We start from the raw sequence: 13,398 nt of genomic DNA on the forward strand, positions 1-13,398 counted from the left end.
TCTTCCAAAGGACACAGTCTGGGCCGGGTGCCGTGGTTCATGCCTGTAATCCCAGCACTTTGGGAGGCCAAGGCAGGCGGATCACCTGAGGTCAGGAGTTTGAGACCTGCCTGGCCAACACGGAGAAACCCTGTCTCTTGGGCCGGGCGCGGTGGCTCAAGCCTGTAATCCCAGCACTTTGGGAGGCTGAGACGGGCGGATCACGAGGTCAGGAGATCGAGACCATCCTGGCTAACACAGTGAAACCCCGTCTCTACTAAAAATACAAAAACTTAGCCGGGCGAGGTGGCAGGCGCCTGTAGTTCCAGCTACTCGGGAGGCTGAGGCAGGAGAATGGCGGGAACCCGGGAGGCGGAGCTTGCAGTGAGCTGAGATCCGGCCACTGCACTCCATCCTGGGTGACAGAGCGAGACTCCGTCTCAAAAAAAAAAAAAAAAAAAAAGAAACCCTGTCTCTACTAAAAATACAAAAATAGCCAGGTCTGATGGTGCATGCTTGTAGTCCCAGCTACTCGGGAGGCTGAGGCAGGAGAATTGCCAACACAATGAAACCCTGTCTTTACCAAAAATACAAAAATTAGCTGGGCATGGTGGCGCACACCGGTAATCCTGGCTACTTGGGAGGCTGAGGCAGGAGAATTGCTTGAACCTGGGGCGGGGGAGGTTGCAGTGAGCTGAGATCATGCCACTGCACTTCAGCCTGGGTGACAGAGTGGGATCTTGTCTCAAAAATAAATAATGTAATGTAAATATGGGATTGTAATGATGCAACGGATTTTTCTTGCCCCTTGCTCAGACAGAGCTGATTTACCAAGACAGAGGTATTGCCATAGAGAAGATGTTTAGTAAACACACTGCCAATCAAGCGGAAGATGGGAGTTTACTATTCAAATCAGTTTCCCCAAAAGTTTGGAGACTAGGGTTTTTTAAGTATAATATGGTGGGTAGAGAGCTAAGGAACTGGGAATGCTGACTGGTTGGGTCAGGAATGAAATCACAGGAGGTTGAAGCTGTCTTCTTGTCATCCTCAGCTCCTGGGTGGGATGACAAGACCATTTGAGCCAGTTTACCAGTCTGGGTGGCGCCAGTTGGTCCATCAGAATGTAGGGTCTAAGAAACACCACGAACACCAATCTCAGGCTTGACGATAGTGATGTTATCTCTAGGAGCAATTGGGGAGGTTATGAATCTTGTGACTTCTGGCTACACAATTCCTGAACCATAATTTCTTTTTTTTTTTAAGACAGGGTCTCGCTCTGTCGCCCAGGCTGGAGTACACTGACGCAGTCTCCGCTCACTGCAACCTCTACCTTCTGGGTTCAAGTGATTCTTATGTCTCAGCCTCCCGAGTAACTGGGATTACAAGTGCACACCACCACACCTGGATAATTTTTGTATTTTTAGTAGGGACAAGGTTTCACCATATTGGCCAGGCTGGTCTCAAACTCCCAACCTCAAGTGATCCACCTGCCTCAGCTTCCCAAAGTGCTGGGATTATACGCATGAGCCACAGTGCCTGGCTCTGAGTCATGATTTCTACCCTTGTGGCTAATTTGTTAGTTTTACAAGGACAGTTTTGATCCCCAAGCAAGGAGGGGATTGTTTTGGGAAGGGCTATTTTCATTCTTGTTTTAAGATTAAACTAAATTCCTCCCAAAGTTACTTTGGCCTATGCTCAGGAATGAACAAGGACAGCTTGGAGGTTAGAAGCAAGATGGGGTCAGCTATGTTAGTTTTTTTTTTTTTTGAGACGGAGTCTTGCTCTGTCACCCAGGCTGGAGTGCAGTGGCACGATCTCAGCTCACTGCAAGCTCCGCCTCCCGGGTTTACGCCATTCTCCTGCCTCAGCCTACCAAGAAGCTGGGACTACAGGCGCCCGCCATCTCGCCCGGCTAGTTTTTTGTATTTTTTTTTTTAGTAGAGATGGGGTTTCACCGTGTTAGCCAGGATGGTCTCGATCTCCTGACCTTGTGATCCGCCCGTCTCGGCCTCCCAAAGTGCTGGGATTACAGGCTTGAGCCACCGCATCCAGCCAGATTTTTTTTTTTAACTGTCATAATTTGGTAAAGGCAGTTTCAGGATCCTGGAACAGAACAGGACATTGGGGAAAAACTAAGAAAATTGAATAAAATATAGACTTTAGTTAATAACACTGTATTAATATTGGTTCATTAATTGTGACAAATGCAGCACACTAACATCAGATGCTAATAGCAAGGGAAAATGGCTGAGGGGTATGTGAGAATTCTGTGTACTATTTTCACAATTTTTCTGTGGAACTGTTCTAAAAAATAAAGTCGAATAAAGTCGATGTAAAAAAAAAAAAAGAAGGCGGCTGCCGTGTGCGGTATGAATTAGGAGAGCCGGGCAGCCCTGCAGGTGCTAAGTTAGCTTGGATTTGGGTGGGGCGAAGGGATCGGGAAATAGACTCCTACACAGGAAGTTGAGCCAATGCTCCAACAGGTCATGGAGAAAGGGAGGAGTCAGGTATGACACTGAGATTTTTCAATTTAAGCAACCAGCATACGGTGCCATTAACTCAGACTAAAAAGAAAACAAGTTTGGGAGAAAATCTTGAGGCTTCGTTTCCACCATGATGAGTCTGAGATGAGTCAGAAAGGAGCCATCAGGCCAAGTGTGGTGGCTCATGCCTGTAATGCCAGCACTTTGGGAAGCCAAGGCAGGTGGATCATTTGAGGTCAGGAGTTCAAGACCAGCCTTGCCAACGTGGTGAAACCCCATCTCTACTAAAAATACAAAAATTAGCTGGGCATGGTGGCACATGCCTGTAATCCCAGCTACCCGCATGGTTAAGGCACGAGAATTGCTTGAACCCAGGAGGCAGAAGTTGCAGTAAGCCAAGATTGCACCCCTGCATTCCGGCCTGGGCGACAGAGCAAGACCCTGTCTCAAAAAAAAAAAAAAAAAGAAAAGAAAAGAAAAGCACCTACTATGAGCAGGGAGCACACCTGCTACATGATGACACAGGTACCAGCCTTTAAGAAATTCCTAGAATGGGCCGGGTGTGGTGGCTCATGCCTGTAATCCTAGCACTTTGGGAGGCTGAGGCGGGCGGATCACGAGGTCAGGAGATTGAGACCATCCTGGCTAACAGTGAAACCCTGTCTCTACTAAAAAGTACAAAAAATTAGCGGGGCGTGGTGGTGGGCACCTGTAGTCCCAGCTACTTGGGAGGCTGAGGCAGGAGAATGGCCAGAACCCGGAAGGCAGAGCTTGCAGTGAGCCGAGATCACGCCATTGCACTCCAGCCTGGGCAGAAGAGCGAGACTCTATCTCAAGGGAAAAAAAAGAAAAGAAAAAGAAATTCCTAGAATGTTTGAAGAGCAAACAACACGATAGAAAAGCCTATACAGGCCAAATAAATGAAGATGGAGGAGACCAGCTATGGTAGTGAGAAATCCGGGGAGACTGCCTGGAGGCTGTGGTGCATGAAGGATGTCCAATCCAGATGTCCCCAAAGCAGCCATCTTCCTGTTCCAGAGAAGCCCGTCCTCAACCAGAGCCAGCACACATCAGTCACCACTACTGTCTCATGGCCTCCAGCCAGGCTCCAGTTTGAAAAGAATCTTCCCTTTCTTTAGGCCACTGATTGTCCAGAAAAGCCAGATCATTAAGGACCAGAGGTCAGGGAATTGTATTTGGCAGCTGACCGGGCCTTGTCAACACAGGGCCTCGGGCAGGGCTTGTGTAGCTGCCCTGAATTAGTTCTTCCGAGCCAGGGCATGCCCAGCACAGACCTGGGTCCAGAGGAGGTAAAGGGCCTCTATTGTATGTCTCTGTGGCTCTGTGCTGCTGCCCCAGGGCCCTTGCTGACCAGTGTTTTTCGCTGTATGCAGAGCAGAAAATCCCTTGAAGCATTTCTCAATGCATCCTCCACTCACGAGGTTCCTTCAGCTATAAATAACAGCAGGACATGCTGAATAAGGGTTGCAGAAGATTCCGGGATGAGACCATGGCTGCAGCCTCTGCAGGCAGCATTTCCTTATCTACAGAGTGGGGTGAGCCCAGGCCTGGCTGCCTGGGGTGTGGGGGGAGTCACCTCTCTTGGTCCTCATCCAGTACCTTCTCCACACTGAGCCCAGAGGATCAATCAGGTCACGCCCTGATCAGAACCCTTCAATGGCCCCGGTTTTCATTAAATAAAAGTCAACCACCTCACCATGGCCCCAGGAGCTCTTGCCTTCCTATCCCATCCTCCTTCCTCCCTTGGGTGCACCCCGCTCTGTCCCCTGGCTGTGTCCTGCTTGGCAGATGTCCCGCCTCTTGCTGCCTCAAGGTCTTTGTACTTCGCAATCCTTTGTGGGATCCATCTCCTCCCCTACTTATCTTTTTTTTCCTTAATGAGGTGAAATTCACATAACATGCACTTAACCTTTTTTTCCTTTTTATGTTTGAGACTCACTCTGTCGCCCAGGCTGGAGTGCAGTGGTGCAATCACGGCTCACTCCAGCCTCAAACTCCTGGGCCCAGCAGTCATTCCCCATCAGTCTGAAGTAGCTGGGACTATAAGCACGGACCACCATGCACAACTCATATTTTATTTTTTGTAGAGATGGGGTCTCCCTACGTTGCCCAGGCTGGTCTTGAACTCCTGGACTCAAGCGACCCTCCCACCTCAGCCTCCTAAAGTGCTGGGATTACAGGCATGAGCCATTGCACCTGGCCACTTACCAATTTTAAAGTATACAAATGCATTGGTATCAAATGTATTCGCAATATTGTGCAAACACCAGGTCTCTCCAGCTTCCAAACTTTCTCAGCACCCCATAAAAACACCTTGTAGCCAGCAAGCAGTCACTCCCCATTCCTCCCTCCCCATGCCCTGGTAACCTCTAATCTGCTTTCTGTCCCTGTAGATTTGCTTATTCTGAATATATCATGTAAAAAGAATCATATGATATGTGACCTTCCCTGCCTGGCATCTTTCATTTGCATAATGCTTCCAAGGACCATCTATGTTGTAGCACGTACCAGTACTTCATTCCTTTCTACAGCTGAATCATGCCCCACGGTATGCGCATACCGCAGTTTGCAGTTTATCCATTCATACATTGGATTGTTTGTACTTTTTGGCTTTATTTTATTATTTTTAGAGATGAGGTCTCACTGTCATCCAGGAGTGCAGTGGCACCATCACGGTTCGTTGCAGCCTCAACCTCCTTGACCTCAAAGGATCCTCCTGCCTCAGCCATGCAAGTAGCTGGGACCACCAGTATGTGCTCCACGCCCGGCTAATTTTTTAATTTTTGTAGCGATGGGGTCCCACTATGTTGCCCAGGCTGTCCTCAAACTCCTGGCTTCAACCAATCCTCCCGCCTCAGCCTCCCAAAGTGCTGGGATTACAACTGTGGGCCACTGTGCCCAGGCCATGTTCAGCTTTTTGAAGAAGTGCCAGACTGTGGTCAGGATCATTCTTTCCTCTAGATACCCAAAGCTGGTACCTCCTTGTCATTCAGGGCTCAGCTCCCATATCACCTCCCCAGACCACCCCGGCTCAAACAGTGTCCCTCTCCCAAATCACTCTCTTGTCTGCCACCATCTTTTCACCATCTGGGGTTTATTACCCAGTAGGATGTAGGTGATCTCAGGCCTATTAGTCTCCACCGTGACCCACAGCCTAGCACAGTGCCTGGTAAGCGGAGGTTCTCAATAAATGCTTGCTGAATGACTGATCTCAGGTAATAAAGGTAAAGAGCTGTAACAATGTGAGGCACTGTCACTGTCACCTTAGGTCGCTGTTAGGACCTCCCCCCGGGTGACTCACCTGTTTATTTATTTATTTTATCACTCTGTAGTCCAGGCTGGAGTTCAAAGGCACAATCTCGGCTCACTGCAGCCTCTGCCTCCCGGGTTCAAGTGATCCTCCTGCCTCAGCCTCCACACCCAGCTGATTTTTGTATTTTTAGTAGAGACAAGTTTTCACCATGTTGGCCAGGCTGGTCTCAAATTCCTGATCTCGAGTAATCTGCCTGCCTCAGCCTCCCAAAGTGCTGGGATTACAGGCATGAGCCACCACGCCCGGCCAACTCACCTGTTTAAATGGTCAACCTCCTCCTCTGAGGAAAGAATAAAAACCAGGAAAGGGAAACCATTGGCGATGTTTCTTTCTCAGTCCTTTCCTGTTAGTGACTCGGCACAGGTATCTCCTTTACTATCCCCAGCTCCTGAGGTGCAACAGGCAGCCCTTACTGACAACTGCAAAAGAAAAAAAAAAAAAAAAGGCAAAGGTGGAAAATAATTTGGGTGGAGATGAGATAAGCATATAAACCTGCTTATCTAGTCTAGGGCAAAGGTTAGGGGCTCCAGTCAGAGTTCAGGCTGCCTGTGTTCAGTTTCCAGTGCTGTGCCACTTAATTTTTGCAGGTTACTTAACCTCATTTTTCTTTCTTGAAAAAAAAAAAAAAAAAAAAAAACGGCATTAACCGTAGTAGCTGCTTCATAGATGTGTTGTGGCCGGGCGCGGTGGCTCAAGCCTGTAATCCCAGCACTTTGGGAGGCCGAGACGGGCGGATCACAAGGTCAGGAGATCGAGACCATCCTGGCTAACACGGTGAAACCCCGTCTCTACTAAAAAATACAAAAAAAAAACTAGCCGGGCGAGGTGGCGGCGCCTGTAGTCCCAGCTACTCGGGAGGCTGAGGCAGGAGAATGGCGTGAACCCGGGAGGCGGAGCTTGCAGTGAGCCGAGATCTGGCCATTGCACTCCAGCCTGGGTGACACAGCAAGACTCTGTCTCAAAAAAAAAAAAAAAAAAATAGATGTGTTGTGAGGATTGAAGGCATTAAAGTCACATAAAGTGGGCCAGGCACAGTGGCTCACGTTTGTAATCCCAGTACTTTGGGAGGCCAAGCTGGGAGGATCACTTGAGGTCAGGAGTTTGAGACCAGCCTGGGTGACATGGTGAAACCCCGTTTCTACAAAAAAATACAAAAAAAAAAATAGCCAGGCATGATGGCACATGCCTGTAGTCCCAGCTACTTGGGAGGGTGAGGTGGGAAGCTCACTGGAATCTGGGAGGCAGATGTTGCAGTGAGGTAACATCGTACCACTGCACTCCAGCCTGGGCAACAGAGTGAGACCTCTGTCTTCAAAAGACAAAAAAATCACATAAGGTGCATAGATTCGTGTTTGCTGCACTGAAAATGTTTTATACCTGAATAGTTATCATCATCATCATCATCATCAATCCATCTCGGTTCTGATATCTGCAGGCTGGTCGTTCAGATCAAAGGAGATAATAAATACGCTAGCTAAATGTCAAAGGAAACACTGGGAGTCTGCTTAATGCCTTTGGATCATGCGATTTTAAATGGTTTGTTGGGTGTGATGGGGCACATCTGTAATCCCAGCACTTTGGGAGGCTGAAGCAGAAGGATCGCTTGAAACTAGGAGTGTAAGACCAGACTGGGCAACATAACGACAACCCTGTCTCTACAGAAAATCTAAAAATTAGCCAGGCATGGTGGTACAGGCCTGTGGTCCCAGCTATTTAGGAGCCTGAGGCAGGAGGATCACTTGAGCCCAGAAGTTCAAGGCTGAAGCGAACTATGATGGCACCACTGCACTCCGGGCTAGGCAACAGAGCAAGACCCAAGACCCTGTCTCTAAAAAATAACAATAATAAATAAATGCAATGGTTAATGTTATATTATGTGTATTTTACCACAATTTAAAAAGCAAATATTGGCCAGGGACAGTGGCTCACGCCTGTAAACTTTGGGAGAGCGAGACAGGTGGATTACCTGAGGTCAGGAGTTTGAGACCAGCCTGGCCAACATGATGAAACCCCATCTCTATTAAAAATACAAAAGTCAGCTGGGTGCGGTGGCACGTGCCTGCAATCCCAGCTACTCGGGAGGCTGAGGCAGGAGAATCGCTTGAACGTGGGAGGCGGGGTTTGCAGTGAGCCGAGATCGCACCACAGCACTCTACCCTGGGAGACAGAGTGAGACTCCGTCTCAAAACAAAACAAAAAGCAAACATTAAAGAATTAACCTCCTTCTGACCTCCCTCTGCCATAACAAAAAATTTTAAAAATTTCCATATTATTATTTGAAATAGCAGCTCCTACCTGGAGCCAGAAACAAATGGTCAGCAGCAAAGGCTGTGTCCAGAGTTTCTTCTCTGTGGAACTGTCTAGAACGCCAGGCCCCTGTTCCAGGCTGGGCTCAGGGAATAGAGGGAGCCAGGGAGGGAGGAGGTGGAGATGCCCGGCCGGCCGCTGAGGTCTGGGCCAGGTTCTCAGCCGGATGCACTGGCTTGCCGTTGGGTGGCTTAACAACTATTTTCAGTCAACAGAAGTCAGAACAGCTGCTTTCCATTTCTCCCAGGAAGTCTTCCTGGGACACAGCAGCACTTATCATGCCAGGGTTTGTTTAGTTTGTTTAGTGTTCCCTCCCCCACCCCTGAAGAAAATTCTAGTATTCAGAAATGTACATAGAACCATGAAACAAACACATGGAACCCACCGCTCAGGACTAGCCATTGCTAACGATTTCCGCTCTTTGCTTTGAGTCTTTTTTTTTTTTTTTTTTAGAAATATGGACTTTATTTATTTTTTTGAGATGGAGTCTCACTCTGTTGTCCAGGCTGGAGTGCAGTGGCACCATCTTGGCTCACTGCAACTTCCGCCTCCCGGGTTCAAGTGATTCTCCTGCCTCAGCCTACCGAGTAGCTGGGACTACAGGCATGTGCCACCATGCCCAGCTAATTTTTGTATTTTTAGTAGAGACTGGTTATGCTGTGCTGGCCAAGATGGTCTCGAACTCCTGGCCTCAAGTGTTCCACTCGCCTCAGCCTCCCAAAGTGCTGGGATTACAGGTGTGAGCCACCGTGCCTGGCCAAGTCTATTTTTATTCTTTTTTTTTTTTTTTTTTTTTTTTTTGAGACGGAGTCTCGCTCTGTCGCCAAGGCTGGAGTGCGGTGGCCGGATCTCAGCTCACTGCAAGCTCCGCCTCCCGGGTTCCCGCCATTCTCCTGCCTCAGCCTCCCGGGTAGCTGGGACTACAGGCGCCCGCCACCTCGCCCGGCTAGTTTTTTGTCTTTTTTGGTAGAGACGGGGTTTCACCATGTTAGCCAGGCTGGTCTTGATCTCCTGACCTCGTGATCCGCCCGTCTCGGCCTCCCAAAGTGCTGGGATTACAGGCTTGAGCCACCGCACCCGGCCTCTATTTTTATTCTTAAAGAAGTAAGGTATTGCATATCTTCATGCTTTTGTCTCCAATCCCCAGACTCCAACACGAATTGGTTGTGTAGCCTTCCAATCTATTATTATTTTATTTAGAGAGAAGGTCTGGCTCTATCACCCGGGCTGGAGTGCAGTGGCGCAATTACGGGCTCACTGCAGCCTCGAACCCCTGGACTTAAGCGATTTTCCCACCTCAGCCTTCGGAGTAGCTGAGACTATAGGCACACGCCACCACACCTGGCTAATTTTTCTTCTTCTTCTTCTTCTTCTTTTTTTTTTTTTTTTTAAGTTTTTAGTAGAGATGGGGTCTTATTATGTTGCCCAGGCTGGTCTTTAACTCTTAGACTCAAGTGATCCACCTGCCTCAGCCTCCCAAAGTACTGGGACTACAGTTGGGAGCCACAGTGCTTGGCAATTTTTTTTTTTCTTGAGACAGGGTCTCACTCTGTGCCCAGGCTGGAGTGCAGTGGTGCAATCATGGCTCAGTGCTGCCTCAACCTCCCAGGCTCAAGCAATCCTCCCGCTTCAGCCTCCTGAGCAGCTGAAACTACAGGCGTGCACCACTGTGTCCTGCCTTATGCCAATACTTTTTTTTTTGAGACGGAGTCTCGCTCTGTCACCCAGGCTGGAGTGCAGTGGCGCGATCTCCGCTCACTGCAAGCTCCACCTCCCGGGTTCACGCCATTCTCCTGCCTCAGCCTCCCGAGTAGCTGGGACTACAGGTGCCCGCCACCATGCCAGGCTAGTTTTTTTTGTATTTTTAGTAGAGACGGGGTTTCACCGTGGTCTCAATCTCCTGACCTCGTGATCCACCTGCCTCGGCCTCCCAAAGTGCTGGGATTACAGGCGTGAGCCACTGCGCCCGGCCACACCAATACTTCTTATTGGTTAATTCTTAAATTCTTAATTGTTAATCCCAGTGGAGCAATGGTCCTTAACTCAGGGCCCCCTTACAGAGGAATTGTAAAATACCATGTTTCCCACAAATTGCATACAATGCTTTATGTGTATGGGTATTTTTCTAGGGAGAGTTTCTAGAATTTTCATAAATTTCCAAAGGGATTTATGACCCCAATAGGTCTGGAACAAAACCCTGAAGAGCCAGGGTCATTGGGCTTAGCCCTCCTCTGTGCTGTTTCTGTTTTCTCAGGCGTGGCTTTTGAACCTGCCGACACGGGGTAAAGTTGACACAGATCAGTGCAGTTGACAGGGGAGCTGCAGCAGACAGCAGGGGGCATGGGGAAGGGGCTCTGCCCCGCAAGCTTCTTCGTGCACATCTTCATCCTGAAGTCATAACCAGGGTCCCTGTGGGCTCCTAGGACCCCAAGGCACCTCAGGGACCTCTCATGGCCCAGCAGCTGCCTCAGCCATTGACTTGGGCTGCTGTCTTTCTGGGATCGGGGTTGTCTTTAGCCCTGGCAAGTTGGAAACTGAAATACACTCTCCAGACAAAGGCAACAGCAGGGAGTTTGGGGACCTGGGTTCCAGCCTCAGCCATTCTGCTGAATACATTTATAACCCCGCAGTCATTTCTTTTCTCTGGGCCTCAGTTTCCCTGTCTGTTAACTGAGGTGATTGGACTGTATTCATTGTTTTCACACTGTGTTATGGTGTGTCCAAGAGTTCAGTCATCCCTTTCTTTTTCAAGTTTTGTAGAGACAGAGTCATGCTCTGTTGCCCATGCTCTGATCCTCCACTTAAGCCTCCTGAGTAGCTGGAATTACAGGCATGGACCTCTATGCTCAGCTCAAACATTTCTTTTTTTTTTTTTTTTTTTTGAGACGGAGTCTCGCTCTGTCGCCAAGGCTGGAGTGCAGTGGCCGGATCTCAGCTCACTGCAAGCTCTGCCTCCCGAGGTTCACACCATTCTCCTGCCCCCGCCTCCCAAGTAGCTGGGACTACAGGCGCCCGCCACCTCGCCCAGCTAGTTTTTTGTATTTTTTAGTAGAGACGGGGTTTCACCGGGTTAGCCAGGATGGTCTCGATCTCCTGACCTCGTGATCCGCCCGTCTCGGCCTCCCAAAGTGCTGGGATTACAGGCTTGAGCCACCGCGCCCGGCCAGCTCAAACATTTCTTTAATGGCTGTTTACTGAGTACATACTATGTGTCAGTCACTGTTCTAGGCACTGGGGAATACAGCAGTGACCAAGACAAAATCTAATGTGGGAAAGAAACAATGACAGAGTAAACTAAGTTCGGGCACCAGGACTAAGCCAGTCCTGGAGCGCCGTGCTCCTCTTCATTCTCTCTCATCCCTGCTTGTTTCCTCGTCTGTCTCTCTGGCCAACTGTGCTGTCCCCAAAGCCCTCGACTACAATGACTTTCTCCTGGTTTACCTAGCACACTGTGTGGGACAGAAGGAGGACAGTGACATTTGCTAAATTGTAACAGAAAAAAGTCAGCTTTAAAAGTCATAACCCTCCACACCCACCAGGATGGTGACAATTTTTTATTGTTTGTTTTTGAAACAGGGTCTCACTCTGTCACCCAGGCTGCAGTGCAGTGGCATGATATCAGCTCACCACAACCTCCACCTCCCGGGTTCCAGCAATCCTCCCACTTCAGCCTCATTAACAGCTGAGACCACAGGTGTGTGCTACCATGCCCGGCTAGTTTTTGGATTTTTTAGTAGAGATGAGGTTTTACCACGTTGCCCAGGCTGGTCTTGAACTCCTGGGCTCAAGCAATCTGCCTGCCTCAGCCTCCCAAAATGCTGGGATTACAGGTGCGAGCCACCATTCCCAGCCCTGGATGGTGATAATTAAAAACAAAATCAAAACCAGAAAATAACAAGTGTTGGTGAGGACATGGGGGAAATTGCAACCCTTGTGGATTGTTGGTGGGAATGCAAAATGGTGCAGCTGCTGTGGAAGACAGTCTGGCAGTTCCTCAAAACGTTGAGCATAGAGTTCTCACGGGACCCAGTAATTCCACTCCCAGGCATCTACCCAAGAGAGGCAAAAGCAAACTCCCACAAAAAAACATGAATGTTGGGCCAGGCGCGGTGGCTCACACCTGTAATCCCAGCTACTCGGGAGGCTGAGGCAGGAGAATAGCGTGAACCTGGGAGGCGGAGCTTGCAATGAGCTGAGATCGCACCACTGTACTCCAGCCTGGGCGACAGAGTGAGACTCCCGTCAACAACAACAAAACATGAATGTTCCCAGCAGCACTATTCACAATAGTCCAAACGTGGAAACAGCCCAGATATCTACCAACGGATGAACGGATAAACAAAATGTGGCCTAGCCATGCAATAGGATATTATTCAGCCATAAAAAGGAATAAAGTGCTGATTCATGCCACAGCATGGTTGGACCTTGCACACATGATGAGAGAAGCCAGACACGAAAGGCCACATAGTATGGGGTTCCATGTACATGAAAAGGCCAGAGAGGCCAATCTGCAGAGCCAGATTTTAGATTGCTGGCAGCCAGGGGCTGTGTGGAGGAAGAATTGGGGAGTGGCTGTTAATGGGTATAGGGTTTTGTGTTAGGGTGATGAAAATGTCCTGGAACTGGATAATGATGATGGTTACACAACATCATAAATGTACTAGATGTCACGAATGATAAGTTTTATATCATCTGCATGTTGCTGCAGTAAAAACAATTTTAAAAACATTAGGATGGGCGCAGTGGCTCACACCTAAATCTCAGCACTTTGGGAGGCTGAGGCAGGTGGGTTACTTGAAGCCAAGAGTTCAAGACCAGCCTGGCCAACATGGTGAAACACTGTCTGTACTAAAAATACAAAAAAATTAGCTGGGTATGGTAGCAGGCGCCTGTAGTACCAGCTACTCAAAAGGCTGAGGCAGGATAATTGCTTGAACCAGGGAGGCAGAGGTTGCAGTGAGCTAAGATTGTGCCACTGCACGCCAGCCTGGATGACAGAGAGAGATCCTGTCTCAAAAACAAAACAAAACACCCCACCACAATAAAACAAACAAAAGAAAACATTAGATCTCTGGCCGGGTGTGGTGGCTCACGCCTATAAGCTCAACACTTTGTGAGGCCAAGGTGGGAGGATTGTTTGAGGCCAGGAATTTGAGACCAGCCTGTTCAACAGAGCAAGGCCCTGTCTCTACAAAAAAAAAAAAAAAAAAGAATTAGCTGGGCATGGTGATGTTCACCTGTAGCCCCAGCTACTCTGAAGGCTGAGGTGGGAGGATCACTTGAGCCCAGAAGGTT

The 13,398-nt window shown here is 48.9% G+C and overlaps 1 protein-coding gene across 6 annotated transcripts in view; it reads right to left on the minus strand.

Annotated features, from left to right (window-relative positions):
- Positions 1-5,076: 5,076 nt before the first annotated feature.
- Positions 5,077-13,398, minus strand: part of ABCB9 (ATP binding cassette subfamily B member 9) — a 49,981-nt gene continuing 41,659 nt past the window's right edge. For all 6 annotated transcript variants that reach the window (XM_074008287.1, XM_074008278.1, XM_074008275.1 and 3 more), the window contains one exon: positions 5,077-6,215. In XM_074008287.1, coding sequence (XP_073864388.1) covers positions 6,129-6,215 — 87 coding nt within the window. In that variant the 3' untranslated portion in view covers positions 5,077-6,128. The remainder of the gene's footprint in view (positions 6,216-13,398) is intronic.

This window comes from Macaca fascicularis, chromosome 11 (assembly GCF_037993035.2).
Source record: "Macaca fascicularis isolate 582-1 chromosome 11, T2T-MFA8v1.1".
Taxonomy (NCBI): domain Eukaryota; kingdom Metazoa; phylum Chordata; class Mammalia; order Primates; family Cercopithecidae; genus Macaca; species Macaca fascicularis.